This window comes from Camelus dromedarius, chromosome 28, assembly GCF_036321535.1.
Source record: "Camelus dromedarius isolate mCamDro1 chromosome 28, mCamDro1.pat, whole genome shotgun sequence".
Lineage (NCBI taxonomy): Eukaryota > Metazoa > Chordata > Mammalia > Artiodactyla > Camelidae > Camelus > Camelus dromedarius.
Window position 1 is genome coordinate 12021725 of NC_087463.1, and position 25808 is coordinate 12047532.

A 25808-nucleotide genomic window follows, 5' to 3' on the forward strand; every position below is an offset into this window, starting at 1 on the left:
GACCCCGCCCCTCGCCCAGCAGCCCCCTCGCGCCACGCATGCGCACCGCAAGCCAGCGCCATGTTGGGTCAGTTTGAAAGCGAGCGCGGGCGTAGCGCTCAGCTGTGACGGCGGAGGAAGCTGCGAGCGAGTGGGGCCTGAGGCGGAGCGGCGTCCGGGTCGAGGATGCTTTGTCGCGTCTCCCGTCTGGTGACAGGCCAAGGCTTTCGGTGGAGAGCTGTGGACGTGCATTTTTCTCTCTTTTCGGGCCTTCATCGGTGAGTTCGGCCCCAAGAGGGGGTGTATTTTCGGGGGACGCCCCATCCTCTGACAGCCCGAGGGGAGTGCTAAGGGAAGTATGGAGGGAGGGAGGAAGAAAGCATCTCCCTCTGGGTCCCCGTGGAAAGGGGACAACTTTAGGGGGAGGGTCGCGGTACGGAACGAATGGGGACCCGATGTGGACCTCAGGGCACTTTCGGCGATAGAAGCGGGCGGGGAGGGAGGATCTTGGGCTTTAGGAGCCGTCGCCTCGGAAAAACTGCTCACCCACGGCTGCACCCACTCCTGCTGCCTCACACGTGGTGTGTGAGAAGCCTGAGGCTGTGACCTCCCCCGGGTGCTGGAATCCCCGTGGCAGGTGTTTCCTAGTTCCGGGCCGAGGCTTTGAACCCGAAGATGCTCTGCTGCAGGGGCGCCAGCGATCTTCGCTTTCTAGGGCCATTAATTCTTGTCTTTTTACTGCGGAGCAAACACATGTTAAGTTTCATAACATAAGTCACAGAGCTGTTATTTCTAAGAGTTGTTCTTAATTTCCTGTGAGCTATTCCCGTGGGTTATTTAACGCTGAGCATTCTGTTTTTGCATCAAAGGTAATAGAAATCTCAGGCCACTCGTTTAACATTCTTTTCGTCGGAATAATGGATTTTCTTTTGGAGATACAAACGGAAGTGTTTACGGAAGAAATGGTAAGATACGTGGAATTTGCTTCCAAATAATTCTGTGGCGGAAGTGGGGAGAAGTAGGTGGCTCAGATGTTTGGGTGTATTGGTAATTGAAGCCGGATGATGAGTGCATAGTTTATTCAACTATTCTTTCTACTTTTGTGTATTTTAGGGAACTTTAAACAATAAAAATTCAATTGTGGATTTTCTTTTTGTCTCCTGTGAATTAAACTAAATGTTATTGCCCATTTACTGAGAACTGTAATCCAGCAGCTTTCCCTTTTAGGGTGTTGTTTTTGTTTTTAAGATTTTGTGAAATAAAAAAATAAAATCGGTAACCCATACTGTGTTTGAATAAGGGAGGAAACTTTTGGTCAATTTTATTATCCAAACAATATTTACTTGAGAAAATTTAAAGTCATTAGCGAGAGGAGTGAGGAGGGGGCAAAGCTGACTTAGTCCAGCCCTGCTTCAGAGGTATACCAGTAGTGTCACAGCAGTCAGGGAAGTCAGGCTAAATAACCATTATCCTATGGTCTGCTGCTGCTTCCACTGACTGCTGTCAGCTCTGACATTTACTTTACTGTCTTTTCTTCTTAAACGGAAAACGTTCTCAATATTTTTAAAGTCAAATTTGACAGTTATAACTTAAACATCATAGCCCAAATTAAACATACTAATTTTACCTCACAACATGTATTAAGTCCTAGACACTAATCTTCCATTTTTACTTCAGAAATCATTGATTTAATTTTAAAAGAACGTCGTATTATTTACTGAAGTAGTGCCTGTTTATTCTATTATTTCTTAGGTTTTCAAATACAGATCCTATTGTTGCTATATTAAAGTAGACAGGAATTCTCTCAATTTTAATGGAAAAACAGATGAATACATTAAGGCAATTTCCAAATTTTTAGATGGGCTGAATCTGTTTTACGTAAGAATTGAAAATAGTGAGGAGAGTACAAAAAATGTATGTCAGAAAATGATTATTAGCAGTGTTATTTTAGTAGCTTATTTTATCTTAAGACTTGTAGTTTATTTCTCTATAGGTAAATATTGTAAATTTGTTTTCTCAAATCTTTTAGGGGAAGAAGTTGGCCAAAGTTACATATTGGCATTTAAAACGTTGAGTGTATATTCTCCATTTTTCCTTTATGTTTCCATCACATCATTTGATGCTTTAAAAAATTTATCCATTACCTGCTATGTACAGTGCATGCTAGTAGGCTTATGAATTGAAAAATATTTTGTATAGGGGAATATTAGGTATTGTGATGTCATAGACCACATCAGCATAAGACTGTACACCAGTGGTTTTTAGGACTTAAAAAAAAGTGAGTACTCTTCCTTTGGTACTTCCTATGCATAGTCTAAGATAATTTTTGTATACACAATTCCTGGTACCTAGTAGATGCTCAATAAATGTTTTCTAAATCAAAGATGAAGGAATTCAGAATAATTAAAATAGAAAATCTATTATGTGCTTTACCTAAAAATAATTTATAATGAATTTTATTCTCTAAAGAAGGTTATAAAAGTTTACATGTTTAATAATTTCTCTGTGTATGACAAGGCAATTACTCCTTTTAATTGGAACCTTTTGCTCTTGTATTACAGTTGTTTTTAAGAGAAATGAATAGAAATAACCCATTTTGAGGAAGCCATGGCAAGATCAAGTACAAAACACAGAGTTTGTTCTCGGGAATCTTCAGTATCTTCTCTGTTAGCAAGCTGCAGCCTGAGTGGTAGTAATTCATCTAACTCTGATGGCTCTTTTCAGTATAAGGATAAACTGTACAGTTCTGCATCTCAGGCTCTACAGGCCTATATTGATGATTTTGACCTAAGCCAAATGTATCCTGGTGCAAGCACTGGAAAGATTAACATTGATAAATATTCTGCCAATATGCCAGAATTCTCCAACTATATTTATAAACCAAACCATGGTATGCTTTTATTCTTTATATTCTTTTTGCCTACTGATTTAAAGCATATTGAGAGTTGTGTGGCAGCCTTGTTCTTTTGTGGTAAAAATGACTTTTATAATATTGAAATCTGGATATATTTCTTAAATGATTGTATAATTTTCTAGTTCTCAAGAATTTTTCAGCTAAGATCCTCTTTTCTAGTTTTATTAGGTAGAATTTTTACAGTTTGCAAATATACATTATATTGCATGTAAATACACATATACAATATATTGCACATTTTTTTTAGTTTATATATGTGTATTGATCATTGTTTCTAAGAACAGATTAGAGCTTTAGCTTTTTAAGCTTACAAAGTTATCAAAGGAATATAGCCAACCACAAAATAAGAATCAACAGAATGCGATAATCCAGTCATAAAGGACAGTCAGATTGTGCTTATACATATTCAAGAAATCAGTCATCTGAGTTAAGTAGTTCATTTGTGTCCTTATTTTTTAAATTTTATTTAAGAGCCTCTTTTGACCTTGGAGGATAGGAAGCTGATGAATGTAACTAATACTAGCAGGTGGCGTATCCTAAACCATTAAGCAATTCTATTATAGTGTAACGGAAAGACCATTGACTAGGTGGTTCTAACTTTCATTAATTAGCTTAAGGACTTTAAACAAATCTCAGTCTTTCAGAATGTATATTTGATCAATTCCAATTGATGGATTAGGGCTGTATCAGTCTTCCTGATCTGTTTTCTGTGGGACAGTGATATTCATAAGATGTTAACAGTTTTTCCGTGATAAGGTTTCCATGAAGACAAGTTTCAAAAATGCATTTGTTAATAACCCAGTTAACACTTTACTGAGTGCTTACAGAATGGCCTCTAGTGTGGAACGAGTTTACATACTATTCTTAGAAGGATGTGGGCAATATATTCCACAAGAGGAGAATTTGAACAGCTGTTCTCTGTGTGCTAATGTTATTGCAAGGTTAGTAGGCAAGAAAGCAAATTATTTTTCCATCTAGTTTAATGACATGTTTTTTTCTTATGTTGCAGCCAGTGTTAAGTGACTAATATTAATGTGAATGTTATTAGTGCATCGGGTATATCTAGAAAAAAGTTGAAGAAAAGATGAAAAATGTTAAAGAACATATGAAAATTTAGGAGAAATTTCACTTTTTGAGAGAAAAGTGTAGGAATTAGTTAAATTGAAGAGATTTGAAGGGCACATCCTGTTTCATCAACCTATACCTTTTATACGTTTATTCAAAGCTCTAGTGAAGATAAAGGGAAAGCAGCAAACACCATTCTTAAATTCTTAATTCATTTACTGTTGAATTAATGAAGTATTTTTGTATGTGATATAGGGAGATAAACAGAACTATGCTTTGTTTTTCAGCTTTTGAAAATGTTGATGACAAAAAAAACTCCTTGTCCTTACCCTATAGAGAACAGACTATTAATGACATGGACTCCATTAGCCTAACAACTGATGAACTATTAAAACTCCCAGCAGATGGATCATTTTCTTTCACTTATGTTGGATCACGTCACCGAAGTAGCAAGAAAAACAAGAAACGCATTGGAAGACTGAGTTCATCTGTCACTGAAAAGAATCAAAATTTTCAAGAATCCTCTGCTCTCATGGGCAAGGATAACATAGTTACTCCAGTTGTATACACAAATATAAATGGAAAGCAATGTGGTAGGCTAAAAAACCCAAAACTTGTGAATAAGGCTCATAAATGCATTTCTGTACCATCTTTATCTTTTTCCAAGAAATCATCTTTTAGGGACAGTTCAGAACACAATCTTGAAAAGAATTACCCAAGGTGGCTCACAAGCCAGAAATCTGACCTTGATGTTTCAGGGATAACTAGTATACCTGATTTCAAATACCCAGTCTGGCTCTACAATCAAGACTTGCTACCTGATACAAATGGTCAAAGGATTTATAAAATACTTAAAGAAGATCAGTGTTCCCCTAGACATAGTTACCAGGCACAAAGAACTTCTCGGCTAATGAATAAATTAGATGGTTTTGAATATTCTTTTGAACCCTCAAACATTTCAAATTCCTTGAGTGATGATAAAGGATTAGTTAATGAATATAAATGTGATTCAAAACATAGCCAATGCCAGTGTGAGAATCCACTTCTCCCAGGATCCAAAAAGCCATTCAGTGGTAATTGTTTTGTTTTCTGTTTTGTTTTTAAGAACCAAAAGAAACTGCTGTAAATTTGACCTGACATCTAGGAGCTTTTATGTTATATTCTCGATGTAATGATCAAGTGATGTATCTGTTTTGAACTCTTACAGTCTCTTATGTAGCATTTTGTGACTAGAAAATGTTTTTTTTTTCTTTGTGTCACAACAGATGTCACATGTAAACAAAGCTTTCTGTGTTAGATATTTGTATATTGCAAATTATCTGAATTCTTGTTGCCTTTGTGAGATTTTGCCGTGCTTTGCATTTCTTTCTTTTCTTAAAGAATTAATGTTATCTTTTAAATTAGGTGACAGAATTGAATTGCTTATCCTGAAGGCCAAGAGAAATCTAGAGGATTGTACTGAAGAATTACCGAAGTCTATGAAAAAGGATGACAGTCCTTGTTCATTAGATAAACTTGAAGCAGAAAGATCATGGGAAAATATTCCTGTTACTTTGTAAGTAAGTTACAATGGAAAAACTGTTTAGTTTTCCAAATGAAGAATGTCATGTGAACATCTGATTTATCTTTTAAATGACTTAATGATAATTAACAATGATAATAACATGGTAATTCTATAGAACATAGCTTTCAGTGTTGCTTGCTTTCAATTGCATTTTTCACTTGTTACCGCAAGATGATGTAATGTTTAACTTTAGGTTCTTTATATAACTTCTGTCTTTGTTACATGGTTCTTTTGTTGCACTATAAAATATTGATATATATTTACTATGAAGAATTAGAACCAAAAGCAACTATTTTGCAGATTGAGAAGGCTATGGAATTCTTGTGACTTTCTTTTTTTACTCCCTCTATATTCTCTACACATTAGATGTATTCATTTTTTTATTTACGTTTTTATTTTCCGTAAGTCATTATTTTCCATAAATGATGGTACCTTTTCTTGTATAGTAAATATTTGTAGTTCCTAAGATTGTTTTTGTTTGTGTGCCTGTCTTTTCTATGACATAGTTTCTCTGAATAATTTAAAAAGCATTTACCTAGTCATGTGTGTGCATGTAGAGTAAGAATCGGGAGTTTAGGTAGGAAAGCTTTTTTCCTTAGTGATATTATTACCTCTGTATTCATCAGAAATGCATCTTTGGTAACCCTACATCCTGCCTTAGGTTCTGATAATTTATTATCTTCCGTTGTCTAAACTTTCATTCTGTTATAGACAGAGCCTATTAATTCCGGGATCTGTTTTTTAATTACTTCTCAGTTAAACATCTTATTTTTTTGAATGTAGACATTGACTTTAATTCTAATTTGGAATCTTTGCTCTGTCACTTCCTTGCTGATACTTTGTACAAATTAATTCTACTTTGTATAAGTTCTTGTACTTAGGGGTTGTGAGGATTCAATTGATTAGAAAATACATATAAGGTACTTAGGACAGTTTCTGACTTATGATGCTCTCTTGTAACTTGTAATGGTGTTGATGATCATCCAGAATATTTTTTGTTTGTTTTGGCTTCATTTCTCAATTGTTGGTTCAATAAGATCTTAAAAAAAAAAAAGAAAAACTCAAATTAATAATTAGCTCACTTAATTCTTAAACTTCTCTTATCCTTCATATTTACTAATTTCTTATTTTCTTACCAGTTGATATCTGTATTTGTAAAGTCCCATAGCTACAATACTTTGCTTTTAAATTGAACCAAAATAATATCAGAGATGCTTAAATTAAGAGTAAAATTTTTTAATACACTTAATGTATCTTATAACTGGATACTGTAATTTCTGACCTGTATAATTATTATTATCAATGGTTTGACCTAGTATCTTATATACAGTAGGTGATTTTTGGAAGATTGAATTCATGTTATGATGAGTATGTTTTATATAAATTTAATGATGGTATGAGAAAAAGAAATAGGCCTGACTTCAGTGTGATATTGACAAATTATTATCATTCTGTCATCAAAAACAAAATTAACTAGGAAGTACTTAAGATTGTGTGCTAAAAGATAAAATAACCACAACTGAGTAATTGGGTTTTTTTTGGTTTAACTTCTTTTTTTTTTTGTTTTGTATTTTTCTATGAGGGGAGATAATTAGATTTCTTTATTCATTCATTTTAATGGAGGTTGAACCCAGGACCTCGGGCATGCAAAGCGCACGCTCTACTAGCACTGGGCTATACCTGTCCCTTGTTTAACCTTTTGTAATGGAATATTTCAAACAAATACAAAAGTAGAAGAATAGTATAATAAATACCTCTGTATCCAGCATCCATCTTCTTTAATCATATAAATGCCTTTTGGATGATGTACAAGTTCCTTTGGTAAAGAATGGGAGAAAAGACTACTTGAGAATCAGAAAAGGTTCATAGTAAATTACAAATCAAATGAGTCAATAATGAAGTGCTGCTAAGTATTGAGAAAAAAATTAGCATTATGCCATTTAAATGTAAGAGGGTTCTTAGATATCTGAGTACTTGAGTTAGAAACACATCTTACATTGTTGTGTAAATAAGAGAGAATGAATTTATTCTCAGTGACTGATAGAATTTGGTTTTGGAAAATTTTTACTTTTCCTGGGGATGTCCTTGCCTTCCCCTTGAACATCAAGAAACTGTTATTTATTGAGCTTCTATTAAACATAGACCAGGCACATAGAGTTAATTTATGCAATACTTCTGTGAGATAAGTGGGACTACAAATGTAGAAACTAAAGTTAAGATGAGCTATGTGAAGTCATATGGCAAGTGGGATTGGGATCTGAACTCAAGAATTTTTATTTCAAATTTCATTTGATTCTTCTCTCACTTTAATCTGTCCTCTATGTGAGTGCCAGTTCTGGAAGAGAAGTCTGTTGCCTTGATGTAGAAGAGCATGTAATTAGCATCAGTAGAAATGCTTATATACGTGTGGGGGTTTTGGGTGTTATCATTAAGTAACTAACAATGTTTAATTGGTAAAATGTACTGCTTATTTCAAACAAGTGAGCTTTTGGAGGATGTTTATATTTGAAGGCTTTTTTGTTTAGTTCAAGACTAATGTCTTCAGTGTCTTTATCTTTTTTCTTAAAGCTTTAAAGGAGAAGCAAGGAGATAGGGGAGGTTGGATTCTGTTAGCAGTTTAGGGAGAAGATGAAGAAATTACCAAGCAGTATCAATATGAATTGTGTCTGTAATGTTTATTTCATGTTGACCACTTTTATTTAAGTGATAACCATCAGTTATATACTGTCTAATTTTTATAAATTGGGAACTTAGTTGCTGTCCTGTATCCTTAAATCCTATTTAGCAAATCTCCTGTTCCTGTTAACGCTGATGATAATCCTCAACAAACTTCAAGGGCAAAATATCCTAAAGAGTTCCTTGAAGACTTTTTAAACAATGATAATCAGGTGGGTGAAGTTAAATCATTTTAATTAATTAAAAGAAGATTTATTACTAATATATAGACATTTCTAAGTTATTTAGGTACTGTAAAACAAAAAAAATGACCCAGATCCCTTCTTCCCCACCACAAATCCATAAAACCATCACTCCTAGAATTATTGATAATTTTATTTTAGTATTCTAAAGTAGAGGGACTTGGAATTGAACTCTACAGGGAGCCTAAATTGTCATTACAATTTTTTTTTTTCTGGAAGACACATGACAGATCCTTATGGGGTAAATTATATTTTCCCATAGAGAGGTTGCTTATTTTGAGTTGTGTTCCTAAGATGCAATTATACATGTTTATAATTTAAAATAGAATTATTATCCAGTTTTACAAAATCAGCATATGTGCATCTTGCAAGTAGCCCTAAAATAAAGTGTAAATGTGTATATATGCACATAAGGAAGGATATATAATATGATTTAGAAATATAAGCCATGACTGTTAAATATTGAAATATACTTTTGGGATCTTAACATCTGGAATATTTGAGAGATTGAACACCCAAAACAAAAATTCCATGAAAGTTTTAATAAAATATATCTTTTCCTTAAGTGAAATTTATTGGAGAAAGTAGAGGCTGTTAAAATATGTCCAACCTTAGAGCTCTATATAAAATACTACAGCAATGCTGTGTAAGTGAAGCTTAACTATCAAATATTTTTGTACCAAGTACTTACTTTTCTAGGAACTATATTCCTAATACTGAATAAGAGAGAAGAATCCTTGCCATTTGGATTTTTTTTTTCCAAGTTAGAAAGATAAGCTAAGCAAAAATACAATGTGTACTATATAAGGGAGTCCTATGAATGTAATGAAGAAAAATTAATTGGGATAGAGAAATGAGTGTACAGTTTAGCTAGAGTAGTTAAGAATGGCCTCTCTAGTGAGCTGATACTTGAGCCAAAACCTAAAATGAATGAATAATCCGTGTACAATCAGGAAATAACTACATGTAGAAGGAATAGTAAGTGCAGAAACCCCGGGCAGAAATGTGTTTGACATGTTTAAGGAATATCAAAGTCCAGTCATTGTAGCTCAGTCAGAGTGAGCAAGGAAGAGTAATTAAGAGATAAGACAGAGAGGTAACGAGGATCAGGTCATGTAGCTATGTAAGCAATGCAATGAAGATTTTTCGTTTTATTTAAGTGAGATGAGAAGTCACTGGAAGACTTTGGAGGAATGAAATGATCAGATTTACATTTGAAATACAAAATGGCAGCTGTTTGGAACATAGGCTTGAAAAGAGCTGGAGAAGGAGCAGCGGACCCAGTTAGGAGGCTTTTGCAATCTTTGAGGATAGGGATTATAAATATGAAGGCTTGGGTTAGGGTGAGTGCATTGGAGGTGGTCAGAAGTAGTTAGTGTTGGGATGTATTTTGAAGATAGACCTGGTAGGATGGAGATAGAATGGATTTGAAGGATAATTCCAAGATGTTTGAGCCAAGCAACAAAAGGACTGAGTGGTGCTGTTTATGTAGGCAAGGAGCACTGGTAGAGGAACAGATTTGCAGAAGTTTTTATAAAGTTTGAGGTGGATGACTGTTTAACACTAACTGATCCCTTTTCTCCTGTCCATACAGAAACTCTCACCACCACGGTGTATTTTACTTTTAAATAATTTTAGATGTACAGAAAATTGCAAAAATAATACAGATAGTTCCTGTCACCTTTCCCCCAGCTTCCCTAATGCTGACATCTCATATATCATAGTATAATGATCACATAGACACAATACTGTTTCCTAAACTACAGACCTCATTCTGATTTCACTAGTTTTTCTACCAATGTCCTGTTCCAGGATCCAATGCGGAATCCAACGCTGCATTTAGTTGTCAGGTCTCCTTAATCTCCTTTAGTCTGTGGCAGTTCCTCAGTCTTTCCTTGTCCTGCATTGACCTTGACACTTTTGAGGAGTTACTGGTCAGTTGGTTTTTTTTTTTTTTTTTTATGATCCTTAATTGGGTTTATCTGAAGTTTTCTCATGATGATTAGAAAGAGGTTATGAACTTTTGGCAAGAATGCAACAGAAATCATGCTGTGCCTTCCTCAGTGCATCGTATCGGAAGGTTCATGATATATTGTTATTATTAATAATATTGATTTGTGTCTTAGGTGGGGCTGTTATAATAAATATGCCATACGCCATCAAATGGCTTAAACAGCATACATTTATTTCTCACAGTTGTGGAGTCTAAGAAGTCCAGATGGTGAGATCTTGTTTCTAGTTTGCAAATGGCCATCTTCTCGTATCCTCATGTGGCAGAGAGCAAAGAGGAAGCAAGCCTTTGGTGTCTCTCCTTGTAAGGGCGCTAATCTCATTCATGAGAACTCCACCTTCATGACCGAATTATCTCACAAAGGCTCTCCTCCAAATACCATCACATTGGGATTAGGCTTCAACATTTGAATTTTAGGAGAACACAAACATTCAGCCCATTAGCAATATATTAACACAATGCTGTATAAAATATAAAATTATAATAACATTAATACTTGTGATGTTAGTCTTGAATGTTTGGTGCCTGCTGGCTTTCTCTTTAGTAAAATTATGATTTCCACTTATAATTAATAAATATTTTATGGGAAATATTTTGAGACTATGTAAGCAGTCTCAAAACTTTCATCCACTAATTTTTGTATCTGTTGGTGGATTTTGTCTTCTGCATTAATTTAAATTCTTGTGTAATGAATAGTTCCTTCTACCTCATTTATTTTTTATAAATATAAATTATATTTATGTCAAAAGAGACTCGTGGATATTTTTATTCTAGGTTTATAATCAAATATTGTTACTCATTTTGTTGTTTAAATTATTCCAGTTTAGGTCATAAAGAGTTCCTTCAGGTTGACTCCTGTGTCCTTTTGACATGTCCCTGTCCTTTTCTGAGCACCTTTCTGAGGAACCATGCTTCTTTTTATTGGAAAATAGTGTTTAGAAACTAAGATCTAGACACTCGGTGTGCTTATGGCTACTGAGTTTTGTTTATTTACTTATTTACTTACATTTTTTGTTTATTTTATAATTTTTATAATATATCTTATAATATATAAATAAACTATAGTTTATAATATTTATTCTAGACTTTCTCAGCAGGCAGATTTAGGAAGCATAAATGTTTACTAACCCACACATGCACACATACATATTTCTATGTCTATATATGTATATTTTATATGTAGGTATAAAATCATGAGTTCATACTGATATTTCTGATTCCAGTCATACCACAGGGTTTGTTGTATCCATCTTTCAAAATTTCCTTCCTTTCCTAGATTGAATAACACAATATTGTATGTATCATGTTTTGTTTATCCAGTTATCTGTTGATGGACACTTAGGTTTCTTCTACCTTTTTGCTATTATGAATAATGCTGCTATGAACATAGGTGTACAGATACCTGCTTAAATCTCTGCTTTTGCTGCTTTTGGGTGTATAACCAGGAGGGGAGTTGTAGGATCATATGGTAATTCTGGTTATTTGAGGAGTTGCCATACTGTTTTCCACAGTGGCTGCACCATTTTACATTCACACACCTTATTTTTTCTTTCTTATACCCTACTCTTGAGTGTCTTTAAAATCTTTTTAGCCATTGTGCTTAACTTTGTATATATTATACTGTCTATGCTGAATATGTTAAATTATAGACATCTTAAGAGGCCTATTTGCCACCTTGTGGATAGTTATCAGGACACAGCAATTCACTTGAAATATGTAAAAATAAAGATAAGATTTTTAAAAAGAAGTTTAAAAATACCCTGTACAGATTCTCTTAACTGACCACCTTTTATGGTTAAGTGCTGTTGCCTTCTTTGGATGCAGGTAAGATCAGTGATAATCGAGGTATGAATGTTTTTTAGATAGCAAGGAATGTCCATAAAGAGGTGAAAAACTGGTATTCTTTGTGTGAAAACATTTAAAAGTGTGCAGAAAATACTGTATTTGAAATTCTAGTCCTTGCCCAGCTGATAACTGATTTCATTACACACTTGGAAGGAGCATGTTGGCTTACCTACTCTTTGAGGACCTTTCAGTTCTAAAAATCTATGCTTTGAAATATACTAAATGAATTAATTGCAAATGTAAACATGTACTGTTAATGTTTAAAAATTGTGCTCACTTTAAAAAATTTTTAGTGGGTGGGTGATTAGGTTTATTTATTTAATGGCGGTACTGAGGATTGAACCCAGGACTTAGTGCATGCTAAGCACATACTCTGCCACTAAGCTGTACTCTCCCCACCATGTACTATTAATTTTAAAAGAGCAAGGACTAGAAAGGATATGCCAAATTGTTAATAATGACTGTCTTTAAGTGACTCCATCTAGGAACTGGGTAAGGGGAGGTTGATGAGTTAAAATTTTGATTTTTTAAAGCACTTTATCGACATGTATTGTTTGGATTTTTGCATTGATTTTCTACTGTGGGAAAATAATACAAGATATAACTTTTCCACTTCTGAATTTGGATGGTTCATCACTCATTTATTTTAACTTTAGAGCTGTACCCTTTCTGGGGGGAAACATCATGGTCCTGTTGAAGCTCTGAAACAAATGTTATTTAATCTTCAAGCAGTGCAAGAAAGTTTTAATCAGAATAAAATCACAGAATCAAAAGGAGAAGTTAAACAAGTAAGCATGAACTTAATTTATGAATTGAAATCTGCAAATGTAAATTGAGATCTGTGAAAGATAAGATTTCTTTCTTGATCTTTTTTAGTGTAACCTTTAGTTTTATGTTAATAAGCATGGTAATATAACACATGTTGTAGAGTTATACTGTTATTCTCTTTTTGGGAAAGTAATTCAAATTTAGTAGTATTAGATTTCTTCAGTTGTGTACCCTTGAATGGATTGTTCTGTTAAGTTTATGGTTATAAATACAACATCTTTATTTATTTATTTTTTATTTATTTTTATTGAAGTACAGTCAGTTGCAATGTGTCAGTTTCTGGTGTACAGCACAATGTCCCACTCATGCATATACATACATATATTCATTTCATATTTTTTTTCATTAAAGTTATTACAAGATATTGGACATAGTTCCCTGTGCTATATGGAAGAAACTTTTTTTAAATCTATTTTTACACATAGTGGCTAACATTTGTAAATCTGAGACTCCCAAATTTATCCCTTCCCACCCTCTTTTCCCAGTAACGATAAGATTGTTTACTATGACTGTGAGTCTGTTTCTGTTTTTTTCTTTTTCTTTTTTCTTAGATTCCACATATGACTGATACGGTATTTTTCTTTCAGTTTCTGGCTTACTTCACTTAGAATGACGATCTCTAGGTCCATCCATGTTGCTGCAAATGGCATTATTTTTCTTTTTTATGTCTGAGTAGTGTTCCATTGTATAAATATACCTCAACTTCTTTTTACAGTCATCTGTCGATGGACATTTAGGTTGCTTCCAAGTCTTGGCTATTGTATATAGTGCTGCTGTGAACATTGGGGTACGTGTATCTTTTCAAATTAAAAGTTCCCTCTGGATATGTACCCAGAAGTGGGACTGCTGGATTAACATCTTATTTGTATATGATGACATTCCAGCTATATTATGAAAGGATTGTAAGAGTTACTTTTTAATGTTTTATGAAATTACTCAGTATAGTCTAGCTTCTTGTATTCATATTGGGGGTGGCCTGGAAAACCTTTCAGCAATAAACTTCTCCACATTACCTTTGTCATCTAAAATTTAATTTTGTCATCATGTGTTTATTGACTCTTCTTAATACAGTTATATAAAGTTTTATTTTAAAACCATTGTGTTTTTGTATATTTCCTAGGAATTTGGGAATCTGTTTCTGCTTTGGGCTGCTATTCCCTAGGGGTTGAATTTTCCTCACAGTAGTATAGTGTTTATAAACATAATGTATGTTTTCCCAAGTCTGATAGTGAATTCTAATTCTGCCACTTACTAGCAAGTGCAGTATTTGTATAGATTACTTAATCTCTTTAGTTTCAGTTTCTTCTTCTCTGACATGAGATTGTTGAGAAGACAAATTGAGACAAATTGTAGAAGTACTTATTATAGTGCATGACACCTGGTAGAAACCTGATACCTGGCAAACACTTAATGAATGTTTTTATTGTTATTGTTTGTTTTGTTATTCAGTAGATCCTTATGAAATTCAGTTTTCACTACAAATGAGTCGATCAGCTCTTGGGACTGTCACAGCCTACTCACTTAAGTTGTATTTCTTAATTTTTCTCTATACAGTGTAATGATCATAACATTCATGTTGAGTATAATCCATCCTCCTTCTCCATCTTCTTTTAAACATTCTTGAGATATAACCTTATTCAGTAAAGTCATGATTTCAAGCCGAGATTTGATTTTTATTGAGCAAACATTTAGAAGCATACTTTAGGACAGCTGAAAGGTGACTCTAAGTTGTAGCTGTAGTATTTTTAGAATAAAAAAAAGTATATTATTTAATGCTTTACTGAAAGTTATTTGCTATAATTATTCCCTTGGAAATGCAGACAATATTTTTTAAGGTTCTTATTAATCACGTATTAAATAGTATTTAAGCTTATAATTATGTAATATTTTTACTATGTTGTTATATTTGGTGTTTTAATAATAGGTATCAGAAGATGATTTCTCTAAATTACAATTGAAGGAAAGTATGGTTCCGATTACTAAGTCACTTCAAAAGTAAGTGTTCTCTCTTAATTTCTGGATGTGTTATGGATACAAATCCATTTTAGCTGTCTCTTTGAAATCAGAAAGTTACAGGATGAATTAAGTAGTTATAAGAATAGATATTCTAGGCATATTTAAGCTTCTTGGAGCATATTGTTTAATCCTGAGGTTTTTCCTAAAACTTGTGTTATTTTCTACGTAAAATGTTCTTAGGACTTAATAAGATAACCTTGGACACCTAAAACATAATAGATGTGAATGGCCTAGAGAAATTCTCTTTTCATTTCTGAGTAATACTAACAATTTGAGATACTGCTGTATTGGTGTGGATATCCTGGAAGAACAACTTGTTTGTGAAATGTGTCTTCATATATTCCCTTTAGAAGAAATATAATAATCATAAATGTATTATTATTTGACATCTCTCCACAGAAATCTAAAATGGATATAATGTCCTGAGTATAAAGATAGGTCTAAATGCCTTAAGGTGTTAATCTACTTTTTTTTTTAGTTACATTATCTTGAATAAAAAAGTTGGGAAGAATACAGATCTTTCTTATAGTCATGATATTGGCAGAAGAGAAGAGTATTTATTTTATGAGTTTGGTTGTATAAATATGAAGTTCCCACAAAAGATGGACTACTGAGCTTGAGAAATGCTAAGATTAAAATTTTTTGCTTTGTAACACCATTTTACTTGGCTGTAAGTGGGACTAAAATACTGTCAACCTTTTGTCCTTTCAGAATTTGCTTAGGATTCTCTTATCTAAAGAAGTGGGGGAAAAGTGAAACACTAGACATGTAAACTCTAATTGTCATGATACATATTTATATATGTCTCCTTTGTTTTCATAGTTTAAAAAGTATATATATAGGTATGATTTTTCTCCCCTCTACTTAATTTGTAGTGTTCTGGTAGAAATAATAGTTATTTCTTTGTAGCTTGCCGTAGTGCTTGGGTATAGCATTTCATATCTAGTAGGATTCTGTGAATAATGATACAATAACTAACATTTATTGGACATTTACCAAGTAGCTTATGTTCTGAGTGCTTTTGTATGTAATTCATATGCTCTTCCCAACCCTGTGAGGAAAGTACTGGTATTATCTTCATATTACGGATCAGGTAATAAAAATCAAGTAGTAAGGTAGCTTGCCCAAGGTTACATAGCTAGTAAAACATAGCACTGGGATTCAAACCAGGCAGTGTGATTCTGTAGCCTGTGTACCTAGCACACCTCTCGTTAATGATAGTGGTGCATTAGCCTTTGAGACTAGGTGCAATGCCTCAATTGATTATCTAGGATAGAAACCTCGCTCTGTTTTAAAATTTAAAGTAGATGACCTCAAGCTTTCTGTGGTTTTTAAAAGCACTGATACTGAACTTGTGTCACAGACTTAAACGTGTTTTCTGGAGGATGTTTTTCTTGGTGAAAATGAAGCCTGGGCCGTAAGTCATTAAATGACCAGAAAAATTGATACTGACTGTAGGTGTTTATATCATTTTCTATAACTTTTTAATAGTAACTTTTTTCTAGCTTGGACAATCAGTAATCTTGCTTACATAAAGAATGCCATTTTTAGAGAGTAAGATTCATGTTTTGTTAGATGGCTTTTAGCTGTTGATTCTGTTGGATTAGCTGAAGCATTCTTAATTTGGCTTTTACTTTACATTTCAAAAATATTATCCGTAAAGCACTTGTACTGTTATGAAGTAAGTTTAGACTTACAAAAGCATGTTAATACATTTTTTTCCCACTCAGTCTTTAGATTGACTGCTTTAAGGACAATTTAAAATTAATTCAGTCTCAGAATTCTTTCTAGACTGCAAAATGTTCTGGTTAGGGTTATGGTCATCTTTTCATATTTTCAAATATTAAGTAGACTCCTTCAGAAGTTACAGCTTGTACCTTGGGTGCTTTAATGACTTTTCCTAGGGTAAGTCCTATTATGTTTCTCCTCGTTCTTTAAATAATTACTTTTGTTTTTAACAGTTTGGGTTGCTAACCAGTTTTAAAATATCTTTCATTAGCCTTAGGAAACTCCGAGATCTTAGGATGGGCTCTATTTACTCTCTTGGACACTCATTTTTCTTATGTTCTCCCATTAGAAATAACTGAGAAAGACTCTGGATCTGAAGTATAAATGAATGATAGCAGCTTGAAATGTTTTTCTAGAGGGATTTTGCTTTTAGTAGGAATCACAGCTGTAATTGTTTTGTATCCCTGTACTACTCAGCTTTGTCTTATGCATTTACATATTAAATTTTTCATTGCAGAGTCTGTAGCCATCCAAAAATAATTTGTTTTTGGCTTTGGGATATGTTGTCTTACATACAATTTGGAGATGAATGTGTAAGCTTTTGTAATTCTCAATGCTAAATGTCATGCTGAAGACCAAACTTAATGATAGCTGAAAAGTTGTCTTATTTCTCATATCTCATCCTGCTCAATTTTCTAGTCTTCATTCTATATGAGGAATAGACAGAATTAGCTCTTGGACTTGTAAAACATGACCCTAAAGCAAAGATTTCTCTTTGTTCTAGTGCACTCATACTTTGCTTCAATCTAAGAAGTGATAGGCAAGTTGTTCTGAAAAGTCTTTCATTCATTCAGTTCTTGCTGGATACTAGGCTGAATATAGGCCGGTAAACATAGTGTTTAAGAGAATAGCCAGTATAGTAGTACTAATAGAAAACAAATGAAAGATACCAATGAGGAAATTGAAATATAGCTAAATTGCCATCACATAATCAGTGTTACTGAGTTTCTGTGGGTTGATCAGTTTTTAAGGTTATCAATAGATACATTGTCACAATAAAAAATGAATTTTTAAATTCTAGTTTTTAAGGTGAATGACTACTCAGTGTTTTAACGTAACCCTTAAGTTGATGTTTTCCCCAATAGTTGCTTTTTCACTTTTTTAGAGAAGAAAATCAAGAATAATTTCCTTCTACAGTTTTATCCTTCCCTGCTCCCTATACTTATCTTTGAAATAGCAATCACTTTTGATAACATTTTCTCTAAGCAGATTGATTGTTTTATTCTCAGTAGGACAGGAAGAGGTTAAATGAAAGAAACTGCCAACTGATTGTGTAGTTGAGGTGGGGGGGACTGAAGATTTTGCATTTCTGCTTAGCTTTTTAAAATTCCTTCCCATCATACCACCCCCTTCCCCTCCCCTTCTCTCCTTTCTACCTGATATCGTTTTTTAAATGCATAAAATATACTATGTAGGATTATAAAGGAAACCAGTTATGTTGAATTAACTATGAAAACATTAAAATGAATTTCTAATTACTAATATATGCTGCTTTTTATTGTGTTTAAAATAAGACAATACATTTAAAATACAGGTAAGTTGAAATTCATTTTATAAAAACATATATTAGTGTAAAGTCCTTTTTCATAGCTTGAATAAAAACATTAAACCATGGTGTGGTCTTTTACTTAACTTTCACTTGTCTATCAGCAAACAGTTGAAGAAAGGGAATATTAGAAAGCATTGATGTCTGGGTTACCAGTGAGACCTCACTATTTGGTGGATAAACAGCTAGACTTAGAGTTGCCTAATAGTTGGCCAGTTATGTCATATGAATATTCTATAAATTTATTTTTCTTACTAATTTTGAAGTTAATAAACGATGTTATCACCATTTCTTGCTGTCTGCATTGCCTGTTCAGTCCTTAATATTGGTTTATAATGTGTTTTATACCTTTTAATGAAGGGCTTTGCACCATTTATCTCGCCTGAGAGACCTGGTTGATGATACCAGTGGGAGACAGTCACCGAAAATGTGAAGAGGAAAATAAAAGTCTAACCAATAAATAATCACCACAAAACGAAAATGTATTTTTTCCTATGCTTAACCTGACAAAATAATTTTAAGCCGTATGTTATTCTGTGATTAGTTCCAACATTTTTTTAAAAAGCAAACTTGAAAATGTCCATAAATTTTGTGGCCTATCCTCATTTTGTGGCAAAATACCAGAATGTGAACTGGCAGGACCCACACTGTGTGTCCTGATCTAACTTTGGTCTTCAGGCTATCATCAAATGTCTAATGTCTCAAGGGGGTGATTTCCGTTCTTGAAGCTTATGTGAACTTAACCTTCAGCATCCTTATCACTTTATTGTCTGGTTCTGGATCATTAAGAAATTTTTCCTGGTTTCTGTCCAAAATCTCTTAAATAGACTTTGATAAAGTTAGCATCCACTTTTAAGGAGCTTACAGGGATATCAGAATTGTTACCATGTATCATATGGAAATGTGTTCCTTTTAAGTTTCATAAAGCAGACATTTAAGAATATGTTGTATTTGCAAGTCATGTTAATTGATGCAGTGCTAAAAGGAATGTTTCATATTGTGAAATTCAAGAAAACCTCATTTAATTGCTTTGAATCACTGTAAGAAGTGATCTTGATGATACTTGAGTTTACAAAATATTTTGATGAGGGATATTTGAGAATTTAATTATTTTGATATTACATTATTTTCAGATTTAAGTTTTGAGGTTAGCTGAAACTAGTAAAAACTATGAGATAGGAACTGTTTGCTTTATGAAATTTGATAACTTAAAATGAGTATGGAAAGTCAGAAAGCACCTCTCTCTATTTTAAAGCTATTTTGTAATTGCTGAACCTTCTTGAAAGCTATCTGTAGTCTTTGAGGTTTGTCACAAGCTGGAACCAAACAGAGCTCTGTAATTTTGCAGTTTTTAACAAGTTAGCTTCTAATAAGCAGGAAGCATCTTTACTAACAAAAATGAGTAAGTCGCGAGACATGGTGAAGCCTGATGCAGTTAAAGAATATCGGTATATGTATATACTACCAAATGGCAGCATTTTTGCTAAGTAGCTTTACTGTCAGAAAGGATTTCTAAGTACATAATTTTCCCTCCCAATTTAAAGCATTATATAAGACCCTGGTTATAGAACTTACCTGTCGAAGGCTGTAGAATGAATCCTGTCTGTTTTCTTTTCCCAGCTTGGTGAGTCAGAGTCACTGTACGATTCTTTTTGCCCGGTTTGAGAATCACTTGCTAATACGTTTGTTTTGTTTATTCTGTGGAGGTGTTTTTGCCACCAACATTCTATTTTCTGATTATGGTCTTCTGCTTCACGACAAATAGTTTGCATACAGTCCAACAAGGCATTACTTTGACGATTAAAGTGTGGTTGTCTAAAATGCAGATAGATTTTAATCCTGTTCCAGTGAAATCCAGTATTAGACAAATTCTAAAGGCAGAGAAGACAAAGGCATCAGATAATTACATATTATATGTTGATCAGACGTAATGTATTTAGTATACCTAGAAAGCATCTCCAAAGGGATTATGCTGTAATGACTGAATAGCACTGACTTGGTTAAGGCTCTCATTTGCAAGAACATATCTCCAGTACTATATAAGGTCAGCCTGTTATAAAGCTTTGTTACACAGTTTTGTTAATATAAATTTTTTAAGGAACTTGATTATACTGACCCCTAAGTATTTTTCCTTTGTATTAAATATGGAAGTTTAAGTCTTTTAGCAAGAAGGGAAATGAACTTTATCTGAATGATTAACTCCAGCCTCAAAGAAATATATAGGAGATTCAGCTAAGAAAAATGGAAATGATAAATGTTTAATTAATTCTTTAAGGTATTGATTTACTTAGCTACATTTGAAATATTTCAGTATTTTTTATTTTGAGACTTCCAGAGACAAAAAAGGAAGCAACAGTATTGAGACTTGCTGAGTTGGGAATTTATAGAGCAGATAATGAGAACAATTAGATTTAAGAAATAGCATTGCAAATATAAAATTTCATCAAACTTTTTTTTTTTTCATTTAGGTATATTGAAAAATGTTAAATAGAAATATTTAATGAGACATTTCAAATTTTTAATTGGGTATGAAAAAAATTTGACAAACATAATTCCAGAAATTATTTGAGATCTAGGGATGAAAGTGATGAATGTGTGAAAATGTTCTTTACTATCAGTAACTCTACTTTTTTTTTCTGGGACAGTTTATATCCGCTCTGTAGAAATTTCTGACCAAATTGAGAAACTCTGTCTTCAGTTATTTGTCTCTCTAGTTATATTATTTGTTTTTGAAATTTGTAAGTGTGGTTTTTGGTGGGTATTTTGTATTTAATGTTTGGGATAATGTCTTGTTAAATTGTATGTGGTTTACCAAAATGTTGCCTGAAGATAAATCATGACAAGATTTCTTTTTTCCTCCTGTTTTTTGAATATATGGCATCACTTATAGATTTGAATTTGTATCCTTTTTTTCCTGTCCCACCTTTCACTATGTCTTAAAACCTCTTTGGTAGTACCCTCAAGAAGTAAACTTGCCAAAAAACAAGTAGCATGAAGGGGGACAAAATTCATCTGCGGCTAAGGTCATTTTCCTTTTTTGTACAACAACAACAACAACAACAACAACAACAACAACAACAACAACAACAACAACAACAACAACAACATCTTAGCTTTTTACCCTCCCAGTTTATTCTACTTTGTCCATACCCTAGACCAGATCTGTCTGTGTAATAACTTTTCTCACAGTGTAGTAACTTTATTACCTTAACTGATACCTATTTCAACCATAAACGTTCTTCCCTTCATTTTCAGTCCATACCCCCGAAGACAGCCTGATTAGTTTTTGCAAGACACTTGTACACACCACCACTGTAATCTTACTGATTTATTTCAGCAAGTTTGCTGTAGCTAAATTGCTTTACTCATATTCTCCCAAACTTTCTATGTATATTCTCACCTTTGTGCATATTATTTCCTGTACGTGAAACACTCTGTTTTCTTTCATTCTGGTTATCTAAAACTTACTCTGCTATTTCTTTAAATCTCTGACAGAGTTTATACTTCCTTTTCCAAACATTCTAACCTTCCAGACTCTGGAAGTTTGGCTCTCCTTTTTCCTTCTCCCACCATTTGTTTAGCTGTTACATTTCTTGTTTTATGTTTTGGATATGCCTCTTGTAGCACATTGTTTCTCTCGGGGAGAAAGTGTCTCAAAAAAATTAGATGATTGATTTTGTTTTGTCTCCTTGATAGTGTCTCTTACATTACGATGTATAACTAGAAACATGTAAACTTAAAAGTGTTAATTGATAATTCAAAAGTCTGTATAAGGTCATAAGCTCAAGATGGGAGAAACATCCTTTATTTATTGTGATATCCTGCAAGTCTTTTTAAAAATGAGGTAAATTAAACCTATTTTGGGAGAGTTATTTATTTTCTGATGATACTGTTTATCAAGTGGGGCAACATTTGTGTACTTTGGATGATTTGGCTGTAAGCTTTCTAACCTCTTGAGCCCCCAAAACTTTAATATTTTTTGAGTTTTTGTATATTTTGCACCAGATACATGAGCTATTTTACAGATCTAAGACTAAGTCTAGGGAAACTTTCATTGGATGGTTTTCATTGTGTTGCTTTTTTGAGCCTGGCTTCATGGGAAAGTATATCATGCGGGGTCCAGTCTAGAAACAGAAACCACATCATGATTTTAAACAAGGGAAGCATAATATAAAAAAGTTTTAACTATGACAAAAGGGATAAAAGATACAGGAGAACTCTCTGGTACCCCAGAGCTAAGGGAGAGTATCCACAGAAGTTCAAACTTGTAAGAGGGATCTAAGATTTGGGATCAGAACTTGTTGAAGGTGTGGCTGCAGCCCACTGGATGGCAAAGAAGTTTACTGGCTTGCCTGGACCAGATTTAGTTTTTAGTAACTAGGCCAGCAGGAATCCACGGTCCAAGGTTCAGGGAAGCTGCAGCTGGTGAGTGGGTGTGTGGGCCTGTAGAGGGAGTGAGGGATCCGTCTGCATGCTGGACAGTGCTGGCAGGACACCTAGAGCATAAGGTGTTTGTATTGGAAAGGTCAGAGGTGATCACCAGCCTGGGCCAGGTCTGTGAGGTCATCAAGGAGAACCATACATTCTGGGACTGCGACTGTGGCAGACAACCACTGGATATCTTCATACCCACCTTGTTTACTGATGGTGGAGCTGCCAGAAAACAGCAGCTGAGCCCCTTCAGGGTGAATTTGGAGCTGAGAGACTAAATTGATGGCTGGCACAGAAACTCATCAGGTTCTACAAAGGTTTTTGTGGGAGAAAACATAAGGGAAATAATAAATGCTTCACCTGTCTACCTCTGACCTCCCTGTTTTGCAGTATACCACGTAGCCTGTCCAAGCCAAGAACCTGGCATAAAGGTGAAATAGCAAAAATGTCAAGTCATTTAGAAAATCTAAAGAAACTTTGGACCAATATTTTCAAAATTAATTAATTTGATAATTTTGTAAAAGAAAACAGTTCTGAACTAGAAATCTGAGACTATTATAAATATTCTGGAGTCATATGAATGAAAATCAGAATATCAGAAATAGGAGTAGAGTGCATTCCTTCAATTGTTTTTCGTCATGGTGGCCACATAACTTTTATCTGAATGGTTCTGGAAATTGAGCTTTTCCTGCAATTGGAATGCTTTGTTTTGTAGCATATTGCTTCAGTTATGCCATGGTTTGTTTTTCCATGTCTTCTGTATATATTAAAATTTTTTTTTAATGTTCGGTATATTTTTACTGAAGTACTGTCAGTTTACAATGTTGTGTCAATTTCTGGTGTACAGCATACTTCTTCAGTCACATAGGAACACACATACATTCGTTCTCATATTCTTCACCATAGGTTACTACAAGATACTGAATATGGTTTCCTGCTTTTGCCTTTCACATGCAAGGCATGTCTTCCTAATGCTTTCAGTCTTCCTAATATTGAAACCAACAAAAGTAACATTCCATCTTTCAGGCTGTTTCCAGTTTCTACATTTTTTGGGCAAAGTTTTATGTTCATAATTGTCTCACTTTTTTTTGAATGCTGTTTAGCTTTCCCTGTTTTGGTGTTTAAGAGCTTGTATTGTAGAAATGACCCAGAGCCCTACTTAACAGCAGAACTCTTAGCACATGCACTTTATTATTTTTTATATTGAGATGTGATTGACATATTAATTTCAAATCAACATAATGATTTGACATTTGTGTATACGTCTAGTTAACATCCATTTACTTTTTTTCTTATTGCCATCCGTAATTTTTCCAGCTTTGCTGAGGTATAATTGGCAAAATTGTAAGATTTTTAAAGTGTGTATCATGATGATTTGATATACACATTTTGTGAAAAGATAGCCTTCATCTTATTAATACATTTATCACCTTATATTATCTTTTTTTTGGTGAGTTTTTTTCATTAAAAAAAATTTTGGCTCCAGATGCCCAAGATGCACAGAGTGGATGCATAAAGAATGTACACGTGATTCTTTGGTAATTTATAATTCCATTCAACCAGCACTTACTTGGCTCCATGTGGAGGTGGATGGAGGAGAAGGTAGTAGGGGTGAGAGAGATGATGACAAATAACATACGACTATCATGAGGAACTCCATGGTGGAAATGTATAGATGGACACAGTGCCACTACCACCAGGTAAGTGTTGTTTCTGAGAAATGATGGAGCCACTGCTATTAAGGTGCAGACGATGGAACAGCCAAGTGGCCGGAAGAATCAGGAATGATTTCACTCAGGAGGGAATGTTTGAGTTGATCTAGAAAAATGAACAAGTTTGCCATCAAAGAAATTGTGGATGGAAGGGTATGTACTCTAGGCAGAGAGTAAGATGTGCAAAGACTTAAATTGTTAAAAAGATCTGATCCAAAATTTATTGACTTGGAAGTGTATGTTGCATGCTGTAGTGGAAGAAATCCGCGCTTTAATATCAGGCAGATTTGTTTTATGATTCCGCCATTTATTACCTCTTTGCTGTGAACAAGCTATTTGACCTTGCCTGAGACTATTTAAAATTTCCCTTCTATTTGTAATAGCTATTTTGCAGTTTTGTTTCAAGGATTAAGTGATATGCTTGGCACATGTGATCTCAGTCGACACTAGCTGCTAATATGGTAATTCATCTAGTTGAGGGAGGCACTAGGAATAAGACATAAGGCTGATTCTACCCTTGTGTGTCCACATTATAGCAAGAATTATCCTTTTAAAACATGTCTAATGATGTTGCACCTCTTCTCAGAATTCCCAGTGGCTTCCCATCTCAGAGTGATTGTGAAATTCCTACCCTGGCCTAAAAGACGCTATGTGATGTGCCAACACCTCTTCCCTCACCCCCCAAAGCCAGACCTTTCGTACCACTCCATTTGCTCTCTGACTGAGCTGCACAGCCTTGCCGTTATCAAGTAACTACAAACATACCTCTGTCTACAGGCCTTTGCAGTGTTTCCTCCATCTGGTCAGTCTTTCCATGAATACCCCTTAATTCACTCCCTCACTTCAGGTGTCTGCTCAAATGCCACTTTGTCAGACAGGCCTACTGACCTCCCACTGCTCCCCACACCCTTATACTTTGCCCCTTTATTACTGCCTTATTTTTCTGCACTGAACGTTGAGGGCAGGAACTTTGCATTATTCACTCCCCAACAGCTAGAATAGTGCCTAGCAGTAATTTACAGTGCACTCATAAATGGTTCTCTGAATGAATGAGGCTGAGAAGGTGACTTGGGGGCCCATCTGAGGCAGTTGATATGCTCAACTGAGAATTTTGGATTTTATGCTGTTGGCAAAATGAACGGGACCAATATTTTTGATGTGGCTTAAAGTGAATGTTAGTTTTTGTTGTTG

At 34.2% G+C, this 25808-nt stretch overlaps 1 protein-coding gene across 4 annotated transcripts; it reads left to right on the plus strand.

Annotated features, from left to right (window-relative positions):
- The first annotated feature begins 72 nt into the window (after positions 1–72).
- C28H18orf54 (chromosome 28 C18orf54 homolog) lies at positions 73–23708 on the plus strand. Of its 4 annotated transcripts, XM_010997192.3 has the most exons (9): positions 73–257; positions 849–944; positions 2541–2869; positions 4246–5031; positions 5363–5513; positions 8308–8410; positions 12953–13084; positions 15049–15119; positions 18835–23708. In XM_010997192.3, the coding sequence occupies exons 3-9, from the start codon at positions 2587–2589 to the stop codon at positions 18905–18907; spliced, it is 1599 nt and encodes a 532-aa protein (XP_010995494.1). In that variant the 5' UTR covers positions 73–257; positions 849–944; positions 2541–2586; the 3' UTR covers positions 18908–23708. The 4 variants fall into 4 exon arrangements, with proteins under 4 accessions (XP_010995494.1, XP_064336423.1, XP_064336424.1 ...); XM_064480353.1 differs by lacking the exon at positions 2541–2869 and having other exon boundaries at positions 75–257; positions 18835–23707; XM_064480354.1 differs by lacking the exons at positions 73–257; positions 849–944 and having other exon boundaries at positions 2802–2869; positions 4295–5031; positions 18835–23707.
- Positions 23709–25808: the final 2100 nt, after the last annotated feature.

What these genes read in the sequence shown, in the direction of transcription:
- C28H18orf54 (XM_010997192.3), top strand. Translation starts at nt 2,587, where the DNA reads ATGGCAAGATCAAGTACAAAACACAGAGTTTGTTCTCGGGAATCTTCA. An exon ending in GAAAATATTCCTGTTACTTT is followed by an intron (nt 5,514 to 8,307) that starts GTAAGTAAGTTA and finishes AATCCTATTTAG; the next exon opens with CAAATCTCCTGTTCCTGTTA. An exon ending in CAAAAGGAGAAGTTAAACAA is followed by an intron (nt 13,085 to 15,048) that starts GTAAGCATGAAC and finishes TTTTAATAATAG; the next exon opens with GTATCAGAAGATGATTTCTC.